Source organism: Diospyros lotus, chromosome 13 (assembly GCF_014633365.1).
Source record: "Diospyros lotus cultivar Yz01 chromosome 13, ASM1463336v1, whole genome shotgun sequence".
Taxonomy (NCBI): Eukaryota; Viridiplantae; Streptophyta; class Magnoliopsida; order Ericales; family Ebenaceae; genus Diospyros; species Diospyros lotus.
The window spans coordinates 20,544,030-20,560,844 of record NC_068350.1 but is presented as its reverse complement, the minus strand read 5'-3'; the positions used below and the strand labels follow the sequence as shown (position 1 = coordinate 20,560,844).

The 16,815-nt window shown below is 34.0% G+C and overlaps 1 protein-coding gene across 1 annotated transcript; it reads right to left on the bottom strand.

The window, feature by feature from the left end:
- Positions 1–327: 327 nt before the first annotated feature.
- LOC127788955 (nudix hydrolase 15, mitochondrial-like) lies at positions 328–4,367 on the bottom strand. The gene is made up of 4 exons (XM_052317673.1): positions 4,034–4,367; positions 1,401–1,543; positions 840–959; positions 328–702 (listed from the first exon to the last, which is right to left on the bottom strand). The coding sequence occupies exons 1-4, from the start codon at positions 4,356–4,358 to the stop codon at positions 478–480; spliced, it is 813 nt and encodes a 270-aa protein (XP_052173633.1). The 5' UTR covers positions 4,359–4,367; the 3' UTR covers positions 328–477.
- Between the last annotated feature and the right edge of the window lie 12,448 nt (positions 4,368–16,815).

Here is a 16,815-nt window from a genome sequence, read left to right as displayed (position 1 = left end):
TTAATTTTTTGCTTTTTTGGCCCACTTCAACTGATTTTTTGCCTATTCATACTGTAGACTTATTTTGCTAAAGGTTCAGTTTTTTCTACATAGTGAACCTAAATTGAACCGAAGTCTAAGAAAACCAAATTAACCAAATCAAACATTTCAATTCCATTGGGTTTTTTGGTTTTCTCAATCTGGATGTATAGCCCTAGAGCCTTTAGTTTTGCATATATTTCAACAACAAAAAAAAAAGAAGAGAATAAGAATTGTTTTATTGTTAGTTTCTGTAGGTGTGATTTGATTTTTCTTTGGTTTAGCGTCTCTCTATTGTCATCATGCGATATAGATATCCTTAACTTTTCCAATTAAAGTGATGTCAAAGTTACAGAATTTGTGATTGGTTCTAACAAACAACAATCTCCAGATTTAGAACCTAGCATTAGGTTTAGCATATCCATAACAGATGATTCCAATGATGAAAACTGGGAACGATCACAAGGCCACAGCATTCTGGACGATCTTTTGCAGCTCTTGAAAATCTGGAAGGTGTTGGGTGAAAGATGGCGATCTCTGGTAGATGATGGAAGCAGCTCGAATGAGAATGCTCGCCGTCAAGCCGCCAATGACAAAATCCCCTTGCTCCGATTCATAATCGAAGAGATGCCGACTGTATTTCCAGCTTTTCCATTCCCTTTCCTCCCATCTATGCCTTTCTTCCTAAAAGCCAATTTTAAGCCAAAACTTCAATTCAATCAAACACTCAATTTAATCTGAAGTTGCAGGAATACATATATATATATATATGTATATGTTCTTTCATATGATGAGATGCTCAAATATCTGTATATTATTACCTCGAGAAACATCTCTAGAGGGGCATCGAAAATGGCATCAACTTCATCTGCGTTAAGTACAGGCTTGTAATCTTCGATTTGGGATAGTAGTCCTACCACCGGAGCAACCACAAGTTGGTGCTGCCAAATACCACTTTGGTAAATATATTTGAAAATTTGTTTCTTCTTTTCCCTTTTGTGCTCTTCTATAAATATTAAAACATGACATAAAATATAATAAATGTGCGGAGAATATGTACATAGATATATATAAATAGCTAATTAAAATTATAGAGTGTGGAAGGTGTTACGCCCTTGTGGTCACCGCCTCTCGTGGCACAACATTTGGGTTGAGGGACTTCTTGTACCTAGTAGTTAGTAGTTGTTTAGATGTAGAGGTCCTGTGAGTCCCAAAAATAACTAAACTTGTAGACTTGGTACGTATATTTGACCCTAGCTACCTACTTTAGATAAAAAAAATTGTAATTATTGATGCCTATATATATTACTAACTCTCCTCATACTTCTCTTGATTCTTTTCAAAACCATGACATTTATAAGATTGAAATTAAAGAGAAAAACCTGGGAGATGAAAGGCTCTAGATTTGCCACAACTTCTACGAGGGCTGGATTGAGGCCAATCTCTTCCACGGCTTCTCGCAGCGCAGTTGCAGCGTCATCTGCGTCTCCTTCCTCCCTCTTTCCACCAGGCAGCGCTACCTCTCCTGCGTCCCAAACACATTACATTAACATTTACCATTAGAGTTTGTAGCTCAGTGATACCTAAATAGCGCCAATGAGTATAGAATATTAAGTTCAAGTCTCATTTAATGGAAAAAAATAATATTTGCCCGGACTTAAGTACTAATAACCAGTTGAAATGTTGAAGAATTAAAATACAACTTACCAAAATTGGTTTTATAAGTCTTGTGATTTTAATATTTTACACACACCGTCTCCATGAGTGTTATTTAACAAACCCTAAACCTTTGAAGGCTATCTCCAACGAGATAGCTATTCTACTCACCAAGCCAAATATACAAGCCAAATGTAAATTTTTGCCTCCAACGCTGCTTGTCATCGCCAAAATTTGTCGAAACTCAACCATCGTCAAATGTAGCGATTGAAATATGCCAAACCATCCTCATCATCTCTTCCCCACAACGGCCATTAATATCGGAAAAGGCTCGACCAAAAGCAGCGAAGACGAAATTGATTGGAGAAGAAAAGTTGAAGATGTGGTGACTAGCAAATCCAGAGAAAACGGCCGGAGAAGACAAGTTGGCAAGTGTGACAGAAGATGAAATTGGGGCGACGACCACCAGATCCACCGGCAACGACGACCAATGGAGGCAGCAATGATGAGCAGAATCGGCGCCGGCAATGTCTTCTTTGGCGAGGAGCAGATCGAGCACTGGGTTTGTGATTTTGGGAAATTTTTTTATTTATTTTTGTATTAGATGAATGATATTGTGTATTTGGTTATTGATTTGTGTATTTAATTATTAATTTTGTGTATGCGTGTTGTTGTTATCAAGATACAACAATGAATTTATTTGACTAGAAAACATTATTGTCAAGCCTCATGAGTCTGCAAGGAAGAAAACAGTCAGAGGGCGCGAAAGGGTTTCTACGCAAATACTCTGTTACTTGAGTTAGAAACTGAGAGTAATAAAAGCCCAAGAGTAGTATTTACCCTAGTATCAGAGATGTACGTATATTTTTTTGAAATGAGTGGCTACCTATTTATAGAGGGATATGAAGTAATCCGAAGTAGTTAAGGATTATGATTCTTGTAGATAACGCCTATCTTGATTATTCCCAATCTGACTCGAATTATGATTGTTGTGGATAATTTCTATCTCTTATAGATGACATTTATATTACCCTTTCAGGGATAGAATTTCTTATGGATGATCGTCTATCCTTTTCTTGAAAAGATTTTTAACTGTCAGAATTAACTGATTTACGTGTTGTGTGGGATCCCCCTGTATTTGGGAAAATGCTTTGGCGGTGTTGTCGGATATTCTTACACGTCTTGAGGGACGGAAAGACAACGAGCCCTTAGTGTAGTAGGCCATTTATGGCCGTAGGCTGCAGGGAGCTCAAGCTTGAGAGGCATGCAAGGCCACGGGGTGCGTAGGGCAGCGGGCGCCCTCGCAGCTACCTGATTGGGCCTTGTGGTCTACCATTTGCGAGCGCCCTAGGCTACGGAAGTGGCTTTGGCAGAGACCCTTTACGGTTTCATTTCCTGGCCTATGAGCCATGTCAGCCACTTCCCATAAATCTCTTTCAACTTTCTGTCGCTAGGTCATCCCAATTAAGTTGGGTTGATCTATTTATTAATTTATTTTTCGATATTTTTTCTCATGACACATGATAGGCACGAACACCAAGCAGTCTCCCGTGTATACTTGATTATTGATTTTGTGTATGTGTATCTGATTAATTTTTGTATTTGATTATTAATTTTGTGTATGCTTGTATTTAATTATTTTGTGTATTTAATTGTTGATTTTGTATGTGTATCCAATTATTTTTTGTATTTGATTATTGATTTTGTGTATGTGTGTATTTGGTTATTTTGTGTATTTTTAGCCAAGATATTATTTTGTATATGTGTGTATTTGAGTTTTTATTTAGGACCATGCTACTTGTACATTAAGGGTTACATCTTGGATGAGGGGTATTTTTGTCATTTTAACTACAATGTGTAGGCCAAGGAGTATAAATAGTATTTTTTTATTTAATTTAAATGTAAATAAAAAAAATTAAAATTTATTGATAAATAAATTAAATAAAATTAAATATAGAAGAGAATAGAAAATCTGATTGGAGTAAAATGTGATTAGAGTAAACACGATTTTTTAGGTAAAATAAAAATAGTGAATGAATTATTTATAATATAATAAATAATAAAATAGGGATTGGCGTTGGAGATAGCCTAACACCATCAATTTTCATTCAAAGCAACAATTTTATTTTTTTTAATATTTTAAATTAATTATATAAAATTAAAATTAACTGAAAATAAAATCCAAAAACTAAAAGATCAAAAGAAGAAGAAATTTCCTGCCCGCGACTCTTCTCCTCCTCCTTATTCGCAGGCCGGAACACATCGTTCGGCAGCGACTGTTCTCACCAGAGCAGAATCCTCCGATGGTTTAGCACTTCAAATTTCAAATTAAAATTAAAGAATAAGATCAATATTTTACCAGGATGAGAGTAGAGGTTCATGGATCTTTTGGTAAGAATGACGCGAAGCTCGCCGGCGGTGCCTTGAAAGAGGCAGATCAAAACGGCGGCTCTTCTCTCTATAGAGGCGGCAGGCTTATTGGTGATGGTCGATGATGAGTTTACAGCACGATCGGAATGATCAGACGTATTAAGAATATTCTCATGATTTTCAATCTGTCGGCTCATGTTGAAGCTGCAGCTGGTTGTTGGTCTGTAGCAGCGAAGCCGCTTGGCAAGGCTTTGCAGTTTCCGGCAGCCAACTTCAGTCTCCATGCATGATGAGTCGGCTGCAGTGCAAGCCATCGGTATGAGAATTTTGATTCGTGGCTTGGTCCTATTATCGGCTTATATAGAGGCGCGCCACTTGCCAAATGTTAAATTATTACTCAGGTAAATAGCCTCATTTATGCTGAATTTTTTGTCAATTTTTAGTTTAATTTTTTTTAGGAATTATTTTCATTTATGTCTAATATTTTAGACTTGTTTTCCATTTTATTTTAATTTGCTCTAACATGTGCCCACTGATGACAAGACAAGTTAGCACACTGATGTGTCAAATTGCTGACTCATTAATGAAACAACGTCATTTTAAATTAATCAGTCAAAATTTAGGATCTTTTCTCAAGATATTAGAAGTGACAAAAGATGCTACTACTTCTAGCTACACAGCAACACAAGTGAAGCGGTAAAAGAAACTGTTGCTACATGGCAACAAAAGCAAAGCGACAGAAGAAGTTTTTTGCATGGCAATGGAAGCGAAGAAAGGCAACAAGACAAAGAGGATTAAAGCGGTGGAAGATTAGGGGAGTGAAGGGGGGACGAGCCCAAAAAGCTAACACATGGTGGATTAATGCAAGGGATACCGAGTTTTAAAACTTTTTCAAAATTGAACATTAAATACATCAAAAACGAATACACAATAACTTCTTCCGTCACTTCCAATGTATTGAAGAGAAACCCTAAATTTCGATTGAGTGGTTTAAAACAACGTTATTTCATTGATGAGTCAACAATTTGACACATTAGCATGCCAGTTTATTTCATCATATCAGTAGGGATATATGTCCGAGCAAATTAAGATACAATTATAACTAATATTAAAATATTAGACATAAGCTGAAATAATTCTCAAAATGAGATTAAATTAAAAATTAAAAAAAAGTTTAGAATAAATTAGGCAATTAACCCTATTTAAAAATCTTACAAGCTAAAAGCCTCTCAAACAGTGGGATTGAGCTTTTGAGCTTCTAATTTAAAAAGAAGCATTTAAAAGTTATACAACATATTTGGGGATTTTTTTTGTGACTATCAGCAGCAGAAACTAACTAAAAAGCTTATACCAAACAATGAACCTATTTGTAACACATGATCAAGAAAGCAAATAAGAGTAGAGCAAATCTGAAAAAATATGGGTTAAAAGAGAGGAAGCTTCAATTATTTAAACCCTCCGTCTCACTACTGTGAAGTTGACAAATTGAAGGAGAGAAGAGTTTTATTCAACACTCGACCCCCCCGCCCTCTTGTTTCTATTTTTCATTAGCTTCAAATTGATCTGAAACGAATTATGCAGTTTTAGAGGTGTTCAATGGGTCAAGACTGGACTAAACTAGGACCAAAAAATAAGAAAATAACATATCGAAGATCAAGTTAATTAAAGGAGGGATTGAACCAAAATAGACCAATTTGGTCCAACTTAATTGGGGTAAATTTAATATATATTTAATGAATTTTAAAAATGTAACTATTTACTTAATGAATTTTGAATTGTTACAATTTTTTCACTAAACTTTACTCAACGTCAATCATCCATCATCCATTATATCACTATTTGATCTTGCAAACAGAAAATACTCACGAATCTAATGGAATCTGAAGTGGCTAACGAAAAATATCCACATGACTAAAAAATTTAATATGTATTCACTGAATTTAAAAAATGTAACTAATTACTTATTGAATTTTAGGATAAATTAACATACACTCGCTGAATTTTAAAAATGTAACTATTTACTAAATTTTGGAAACAAATCACATGGGAAAACCAAAACTAAGAAATAGATAAAAAAAACCTGCTTAGATGGTTCAATCTAGAAGCAAACTAGCATAAACTCAATCAAAAAATTATCATAAAAAGGCATGTTTAGGACCCTCAATTTTAGAAGCAATGCATATGCAAAAACTCAATCAAGACAACAGATAAAAACAGGTTGCTCAGATGCATTAATTCTTGAAGTAAACCAACAGTTAAAACTCAAACTAATCAATCATCATTCTTTAACTAATCAATAAACGAAAAAACTATAGATTTTTTTTTTCTTCATTAAGAACAATGAAATCCACAAAATGCACTCAAAGATTGTTTGTTTTCAGCATCGAAGACAATTTTTGTAAAAAGTTTTTAGCTCTTGATTTTTTGCAATAAAAGATGATTTTGTGATCAATTTTTAGCTCTTGGTCTCATTATTGAAGACAGTTTTTGTAATAAGTTTTTAGCTCTTGGTTTTTGGTATAGAAGATAGCTTTTGTAATTAATTTTTAGTTCTTGGTCTCATTATTGAATGTGAATTTCATTGTTCTTAATAATGATTTTTTGGTTGAGTTTATGTTTTCGGTGTGTTTCTAGAATCGAATCATCTGAGCAAGCCTTTTTATTTGTTTCTTGTTGGTTTTGGTTTTCTCATGTAGTTTGCTTTTAAAATTTAATGCGTAAGTAGTTATATTTTTAAATTTCAATAAGTGTATATTAAATTTATTTTAAAATTTAGTTAATAAATGGTTACATTTTTAAAATTTAATGAGTGCATGTTAAATTATTTAGTCATGTGGGCATTTTTATGGATGGTTGACATTAAATAAAGTTTAATAAACAAATAATAACAATTCAAAATTTAGTGAGTAGATAATTATATTTTTAAAATTTAATAAATATATATTAAATTTATCGGTCTTAATTGATAAAACTCGCACTCAGAACTCACATAGGGCCTATCCGTGACATAAAACTAGCTGCCAATAGCCACGCAAGGTTGGGGTAGAAAACTTAAGTTCAGTGCCGGGTGTGTGGCGGTGATGGTTGGCCACAACTTGGTAAGGAAAGAGGGTGATGGCTTCCGACCACCAAACGACTCCCTTAGATAAGGGGAGATGGCGAGGGGAAGCTAAGCAAGTGAGGCAACTCGATAAAGCGACGGGTCAACGATGAATTAATTGGAAACCTAGAACTCAACCAGGCAACACCTCTAGCAACAGCAAGCGACGATGACAGTTTTGAATTGAAGATGCATGCCCAATGCAAGTGGACGATGAGATTTGAGGAAAAAGATGAGAGATTGAGATTTGAGATTAAGAGTCGAGAGGCAAGTACGTACCAAGTAAAGGTAGGGTTTGTTCCTGACATTCTCTGAAATTTGGGTCTAATAATAATAATAATAATAATATATAATATATTATATTAAGGATTTGGTTTTTGGCCCTAGATTAGAATCGGACCAGACCAAGAACCGAATCCTCTTTTTAAGTCTTGGACCAAAGACTGAATTAGGCTCCTAGACCGAACCAACTGTTTAATTAGTATAGTCCGACCCAATTTTCCGGTTCAGAGATAGATTTGAACACCTCTAACCCATTTACATTTGGATCTTTGGTTCAAACAAAAAACTGAATTAGTTGATTTGTTTATATATATATTTTTACTTGATTGGACCGCTTCTGAAGAACAACATTTGATTATCTAAATCCAACCGACCGATGGGTTCAACTTTTACAACACTGGTTATTCCAACAAGGTGAGCTTAGGATGAGTCTGCCTGTAGGCTGTGTTTGGAATTTTATAATAATAATGGGAAGGAAAAAGAGAATAGGCATCAAATTGAGGACCCACCTGCAGGTACCAATTGCCCTTTATTTTATATCTTTATTTTTAATTTTTTTTAAATTAAGATAAAATACATTTTCGTAATTATTATTTTATTTTATTTTCTTCCACCCTCTTCACTGCCAGAGATCGACCTTCCAGGAGATGGATGGGGGAGGTAAATGCAAAAAATACAGAAAGACAAATCAAAATTTTAAATAAATCATAATTATCAAACAACGAGTTAATTTTTTTTTTTTTTTAAAAGAAAACGGAAACACAATCCGAAAGAATGAAAATTAAAGCTAAACGTTGAAAATAAAAGAGAAGAGAGCTCAGTCAAATGACCCCTAATTAAGAAACCAATCCATTTTTAATGTTTAGGTTTTGAGATAATTAACCTAAACAATTTTTGAATAGTTGGTCGGTTCATTCTACACTGTTAGGCTAACTCATCATACTATACTATAGACCAATCCCTTAATATTGTGCTTACTCTTTTTATTTAGAAAAAATATAAAAAACAAAACCCAACAAGGAAGAAGGAATATTGTTCAACTTTTTCCTTCCCTTTTTTGTTCTTTCCTAAAGTTCCAAACAAATCCTTATGAGAAAGTGCTGTCAGGGAATGTATCGTTAATTTTCAGAGAGAGAGAGAGAGAGAGAGAGAGAGAGAGTATTACTGTTTGATGCCCCAATACGAAGGGGAGTGTGATTGGCAAGAGGGTCGCAGAACTGTTTGATGCCCCCAAAATGGGGCAAGTTGTAGCATATATGGGCTGGACGGACAGAATAAAAGCGGCTTCTTTTCTTTGTACACTGTTCAACTTGAGATGCCAACTCCGTGGCCCTTCACATGCCTCTCCTTAATTTAATCTTTACTGAAAATATTAAATTTAATATTCTTATATAAACATTACTAAATTACATGATTTTTCTGATATTTTTCTAATTACAAATTATTTATTTGATTTTTATGTATATTATTTTAAATAAAAATTTATTATATGTACTTTTGGTTTAAAAATGGAAACCCTATATATAACTTAGTCGCATCTCTCAAATAATTATTTCACATATGGAATTTCCTTAAAAAGAATGAAATTTGTATCACATAATCTTCTTTATGCGACTTGCCAAGTGTGCGTGGGATCTGTCTATAGACATACAGTGTAATCTTACTTAATGAGAATACTTGAATTTAACTACTAATAATTAACTTACATCCATATATATATATATATATATATGATTATCAATCATATTTTGAGAAAAATCTTAAATTAGATATATATATTATTGTGTCATAGGTAAAAGTTGATTAAAAGACCAAAAAAGCCCAAAAGGTCAGAATATATTTTTGGGGTAAAGAACATAAATTTTCAATATGTAAGGGGTCCCACACAAAGCATGCAAATATGATAAGTCTGACATTTAAAAATCCTTTTGAATGTTCCAAGAAAATAATAGATAATTATTCATAGCGAATTCTAAATTCTAAAATGATTATGAAATATTTTGATAAGTATCATCTCTAAGAAATTATATCCTTAAAAAAGATAAGATAAATATCATCTATAAAAGATACAAGTTATCTATATCTTAATTGTAATAGGTTTTAAAATATCAAGATAGATATTATTTACAACTATCTCAATTCCAATCAAATTAAGATCAATCAAGATAAACGTTATTTATAAGAGCCCTAATTCTGTTATACTTTAAATCACTCTATATTTTTTTTATAAATAAGAAAGCATTCATTCTTAAAAGGATATGATGTCTTTGATATTAATTTCAATATAATTTATTTCATCATACTCAGTGTCTAATTTAAGTATTAGAGTGTTTGCGCAGAGACTTCCTCGCCCCCTCTAACTATTTTTTTTTTATTTTTGTAGATTTACATGGCTTGAAGACGGCGTTTTCATTTTACAAATTTATTGTTGTATTTATGCAACAACATATATATATATATATACATATATACATCTCTGTCAGCTTAATTAGATCTTGTTTAGATTGACCCATCTTGTTGTTTCATTCAGCTTCAATGGAATAATACTACTATGATGTTTGTTCGTTCCAAGGGTACAATTTAGATTAGTCTCTATGGGCATAACTCAACGGTTGAGGGCGAGTAAAAGTTAGAACCTAAGGTGTTCTTGGATTGGAGCCGTTATATAACCAATTGGGGTCCTGTGTTCAAATTTTATCGCTAGATTTCGTGATTAACTCTTCCTACAAAAATCTTAGGAGCTGAGTTACAGAGACCCTTAAGATGAGGAATTTCACCTTTTGAAACCTAAAAGTACAATTTAGATTTGCATAGATAACAAAATAATTATTGGTGCTAACAATTCCATTTGCGTGATTTAGCATCCAAAAATTAAAATTTTCAAGTAATGAATCGACTGAGTCAAAAAGACATATATGGTGGATATAACTGTTAGATTTTTTTTTTTTTTATAAATGGATTACCACTAATTTAAATTTTGAATTGTATAAAATGAATTAATAAAATCAGTAAAACTCCACTAAGTGATCAAATAAAGTTTCTAGATTTAGATCTATTTTAATATTTAATTATGTGATATACAAAAAAAGGTGTAAAGATCTCGTAAGCTATTGGGCTATTTAATAGGAAAGTTGATTAAAGAAACCCTAAGTTAGGTCTCTCTCTCTTTCAAAATTTAATTTTCTATTTAAATAGAAAATTGTGGTCTTTTATCACATTGATACCATCCATACAATTATTGAAGAGGGAGAATGAGCATCTAGTCTGAACACGTAGACTTTCTCTCGTTGATTCAATTTTAATATTGCCTACCACTAATCTGTTTAGACAGAAACTTCAAATGACCGCGGAATTCAGTATTTTTATAATCTACTTTTAATTATGTTCTCTGTTTTTAGTATTAAATAACAGATTAAATCCAATAAGTGATTAACATGTGATATAATGGGTAGGAACTTGCCTTTAGTAGAATATTCCAATTGTTTTGGTCACATGCTGCAAAATAATATTTTTATCAAAAATAATAAGTTTGCAATCTGATAATACTAGACCGATCACCGAGGTCTGCCTCGAAGCAAGTACCTGCAAAGCTGAGACTTTTAATCCCCCGGGAGAACTCCGACACTCAAGTCAGTAGAAAAAGAATATCCGAAATAGAAAATCACACCGTAGTCAGATCATCCATATCTGTAGAACTTGACCGCTATTTAAAGATGGCATAGAGCATACCCTGAAGAGATAAGATAACCTCTGAATAATGGAGATAATCTCAGTTGACCGAGTCAGTCTCGTTTAAAATCAAATATGGACTGAAGATTTAAATGACACATGGTGCTTCCTGAGAGTGCCACGTGACAGCACCGGGTTGGTATACTCCGAGGATAGTATAGTAATTTTGTCCTTAGTGAAATATCCCTTCATCACAATCTAACAATGAAATCTAATTTACCTGGCTCCTTTTAGCTTTAATTGCATAATTTTTTCTCCCAATTTCCTTAATTTTCTCATCTTCTTCATTGTTGTTCGCCTTCTTCTTCTACCCCAATTTCCTTTGCTGCCTTGCCTGAATTCAGCTCACACTCAAGTCTTTTAAATTGCAAAACAATGAATGGCTTGAGAGCTGGCCGCATGGTAGCCAGCGGCTGTACCGCCTTGGTCCAAAACGATGCCGTTTTGGGCAAGGCTTAGCTAGAAAATTCCAGCCTTTCTTCCTCTTACGTGGGTACACCAGGCCTTGATCCTCCGTCCCCAGCTAACCTTCCTGGCGAGCGTGCCAACTGCTCCACAAGCCTTGTTACCTACATTATGCACACAATTTATTTTAAAGCGACCCATAATAGTTTCCAAAAATTACACCTAGACTCCAAGATTTCTGAAATTTAACATTCACACCCCATATCATCAATATCACTTATACCCCAATTTTACCAAATACTTGTTTGTTTCTTTAAAACAAAATAAATTAATATTTCTCCTTAAATTCACAAATATTCAATAATCACCTCACATACAATAATTAATTTTCTCGTTAAATTATTCAAATCCACAAAACTTTAATAAATCATAAATCACTACAAATACCAAGATTAATAATTATTTTTTTTTTTCAAAATAACGGGATGCTATAGTCTCATCCCCTTACTATAATTTCATCCTCGAAATTCTCATTGGCTCACTCAATCCATTAAGAGAGACACATCTCATTTCTTTCCTAACCCCTAGAGTCTAACAATTCCTAACTCGACAAATTTTTTGTCCACAATAATTTAAATGACCTCAACTTCCCTTGGCTCCCAATCCAACCCGTTACCCTATTTTTCACATTAAGCATAACTAATTCAACCACATATTTAACACTTCAAGATCTAATCACATTTAGTGTTGATATTGGGGACAATAAACCCAAATCTGATATTACGTTTACATCCCAGATTTCCAACTAGTTCAAGCCCGTTAAATGCATCGACTTTACACTTTAACACATCTATTTAATTTATAACCTTATTTGGGCCATGTTATGACCACTAGCACCTTGATCAGCTCAGGAGACATCATCAATCACATTAAAAAACATCAACAAGGATTTCTCATTATGATATCATAACCTAAACGCCATCCTAAGGCTATCTCGTGCTCACATCGTACCTTTACTTGGCAATACCTCGATCACACATTAATGTTTCGAAACTTGGTAAGTATGTTTCAAAACCTATGTAAGTCATGTTCTATGCTATGTTTCGAAACTTCTTATAATGTATATGTTTTTTCTTTAAATATTCATGTTTTGAAACTTGCATCTCATGTTTCAAAACTTGTCATTTCTGACAGAAGGTCAAAAAAATTTGAAATACATTTTTAAGGAAATTTTTCCTTTTGTATCTAAAAGCTTCTCAAGCTGTTAGAACCATTCTTGTGAAAATTATTTCAAATTCAAAAAGGTAATCTTTACAAATCTTGGTAGGTTCTTTTTCTTTGCATTAAATGATGTCCCAGTCTGCAGGACCAGCTGTAAGGTCAGAGATTTCGAAACATGGGGTACATGTTTCGAAGCCTTAGTGAAAATTGGGATGTTTCGAAACCTCATATATTGTGTTTCGAAACATGTCCTCAATCTTCGTGAAAACTTGTCTCTGGCAATTAGAAATGGCCAAAATTTTGTGTTCTAATATAAATAGCAGGTGTTTAAAGATAGAGGACAGACAGAGAAGAACAAAAACATTTATTGAAGCATCAAGCTATCTTTCCTCAATCAATCTTGTGCATTGAATGTGAAAAGGAAGAGCAAGTGAATTCAACTGGTGCATTTACTCCTAGGCTCTCCTTGTCTAAAGGTTTGGTGAGAAGTTATTGTTACAAATTGTTTTGGGTTATAAGATTTAAATCTATTATTTTTATCAACTGTTAAGAGGTTTGAGTTTACCCTTAAAAACTCATTATATGTAAAGGTTTTAGGGTGAACCTTGGTAAAACCCTTGTTTATCTTGATTGATAGAGTTGGGATTGAAAATAATTCGAGTGGAAAAGCTTGAAGGTAGTGGGCTAGGATGAGTGTCGAACCACTAAATATCTTGGGTGCCTTGATTTATTGTTTTGTTTATAACTCATTGCTCAGAATTTTAAAAATAATCGTTTTCAAAGATAAAAGCAAATGTCCTTTTGAATATAAGTATTTATACACATACCATTGATATCAAGCATTGATCTCAAACATCCTTTGGTATACTCTTTCTCAAGGAAACTACCTGTGTCAAAGTTGTTATTTCAAATTACAAGCTAAAAGATTTTGAAATAGAAAAGTACATTTCGAAACATATATTGTATATTTCGAAACTTGCAAAACATAAAGGTATATTTCGAAACATATATCATATATTTTGAAACATACATCCTATATTTCGAAACATAGTGCTCCTTCATTAATCAGAGTTTTTAAAAGAAGAAAAATTATATTTAATCCAATTCACCTCTCATTCTTGCGATAAATTCTCCATTATTGGAACTAACAATCACTGTCGCATTCACATCCCTTATTGAGATGCTTCCATAAGAGTGTCAAAGTATACGAATCCACATGCAAGACACGATGAGGACCTCAAGTCGAATGATCATTTGCACAACTACCACTAGAGGTTTCCTTAGACACTCTTGCAAGATCCATAAGGAATTATTTTGGTCGAGTCATAGTTTAGTGAACTTGTACTCACCAATAAGCACCCATGTACTAGCTTAGGTATCCCATACCTGTAGTCTGTGAGATCAATTACTATATTTTTCAAAGGTAACAGCATAGCACATATTGATCTCTTTGTGTCATCAATGTCCCGTCTCAATAACACTTTTGACCAGGGATAGGTTTAAGGTTGTACTCTTTGGTGTATCAAGAACTTTACAATTAAAGTCACACCTCAATTCCTTTTTACATAGAGTAAACCTAAGGACTTTGTCTTTAAGCATCTTGTATTTAAGTAATTGATGAATAAATAAATAAATACAAAAGACAAAGCTTACCAATAAATAACATAAACTTGAAACAACTAGATATATTACTCAACAAATATATCATATCATAATGTATCAAGTATAACTTAACTCTCAAGCTGTAGGGCATACACTAACAACTTATTTATTTATTTATACATCATTGCCTTGTATATTTGTTCTTAATTGTTTATTCATTTGTGTCCAAATGTGGACTAATATTTGGAAATATTTAAATATTTTTTGTAGATTGTATTGGTTTCCTATAACTGTTAAAATATAGATGTTTCTAGTTTTCAAGGTAAACTAGGGAGAAAACTTTGGTGTTGGTGGTTGTCTAGAATGCGTTCTAATCTAGGAGTGTATCTAGATTTCAAGGTAAGCTAGGGTGAAAACCTTAGTGGTGGTTTTCCTATAATCTGTTATAATCTAAGAGTGTATCTAGTTTCTAAGGTGAGCTAGTGTGGAAACCTTGGTGAGATTAGTAGAACCCCAAGGGTGGTTGAGACCTTGAAAAAGTGGAGTAGGTGTGTGTGGAGACACCAAACCACTATAAATTGTCTTGTGCCCAATTTATTTATTCTTACTATATATTGTGTCTTGCTTTTATCATTCATCTCAAACACTATTCAAAAATATATTCTTTAGTAAAATCATTAATCAAGAATATTCATTAAAATCGAGAAAAAATTAAATCACTCAATTCACACCCTTCTTGAGTGGTTATTTCCTAAGGGACCGACATATAAAACTTGCTTGAGTAGTGTAACGCCCCGCTACCACTTACGGGTGTTACTCGTGAACAATTACCCGAATTGTCCACCTGCCCGGCCTTTGGTGAAGGGTGGACCATGTTTCAGGATGAAACGCCCTAGGTGAGAACTAGGCTCGTCATTTCCTTCCCTCAACCCCAGGATTCACTAGCGGAATTGGGCTTTAACCACACCGCATTGGCTATAAAGAAATCACTTTAAGATGCCCAACCGCCATTTTCATACTTGTTTTAATTTTTCTTCTTTATAAGAAGTTCACCAGGCTCCTTGAAATTCACAAGCTCAATCCATACATTGATTGTACCAATTTTGGAGGAAAAACTCATCATTTTTAATTTTTCAAAATTTTAGCATTTTCTCAAAAAATGACCAAAAAATCCCTTTTATTTGAAAATTCCTCCGGGACCCAAAATCAATTTCGAAATTCCACAAAATTCCCAAATTTATGAATTTTTAAAAAAATTTCGGCCGATGGGGCCCAAGACGCGCCCCGGGGCCCGCGTGGGCCTCGCTGGGCGCTGGTCGCGCATGCTGCGCGCGCCTGCCCGCGCACGGCCGCGTGAGCTCCCGCGCACATGCGGCCCTGCTCGCGTGTGGGGCTACTGTCCCTGCTGCTGCATCTTCACTTTTTTTTTTCTTGGGCTTTTAAACCCCAAATTTTCCAGAATTCACATCCCAAATAAATGCATTAAAAATCTCCATATTTCACCTCCCAAAGCCTCATTTCTCCATAAAAATCATTTGATTTAATTACTTTGGTGCTTCCCACAACACACCAAAAATAAGGCTTTCATCAAAACTTAGGCTTCAACATGCCATAAGCCACAATCTCATTTTCACAATAAGGTTAAACATTCCCAAAATATATAATACACACATTGTCTTAGGCTTTAACAAGCCATTACCAACCAAATACATTACATTATATAAATCAAATGCCACCAAATAGGCTACCCTAAGCCATATAACACACTTGAATCTTCATTTCCATGCCTCCACATGCCATTCCACCTTGATTTGATTTTTCCCATGCTTCCACAACCTATTTGTGAGGGTAAAAACCTCATGAGCTATTAAGCTCAATAAGGGTGCAATACCAAATAAATATTAACATAACAAGATTATATGATGCCAAATGCATACAAGTGTGGCTAGGTTTCTTTGCCCTCACAACCCTCCAAGGTTAGAGGCATCAACCCACCGTTTCAATCATGTTCCCAAACTAACCTATGGCCATAAGTCTCATGAACATAAAAGAACATGCCAAATGCAACATATACATTTATGAAACATACTTACAACGCATTGCAAGGCCACCCTCCCATGGGGTCATCCTTTACCTCATTATTTTCTTTGAAGCTTTAAATCCTCATCTCAAGAGAGCTTCCATCACAATCTTCTCCCATCTAAGATGGCATTCAAAGAAATTTACTTTGCATACAAGCATACTAAAACGGAGAGAAGAAAGAATAAAGCTTACCTTGACTTCTTCTTCTTTTCTTCTCCATTTCTTTCCTCCATGAGAGACTTCTTCCTATCTCTCTTCTTTCTTTCTTCAAATAGCCAAAGGGAAACAAGTCTTCCTCACTTGCCCTTATATACTACTCTTTTGCATTTTCAAGAATGGATCTCCACATT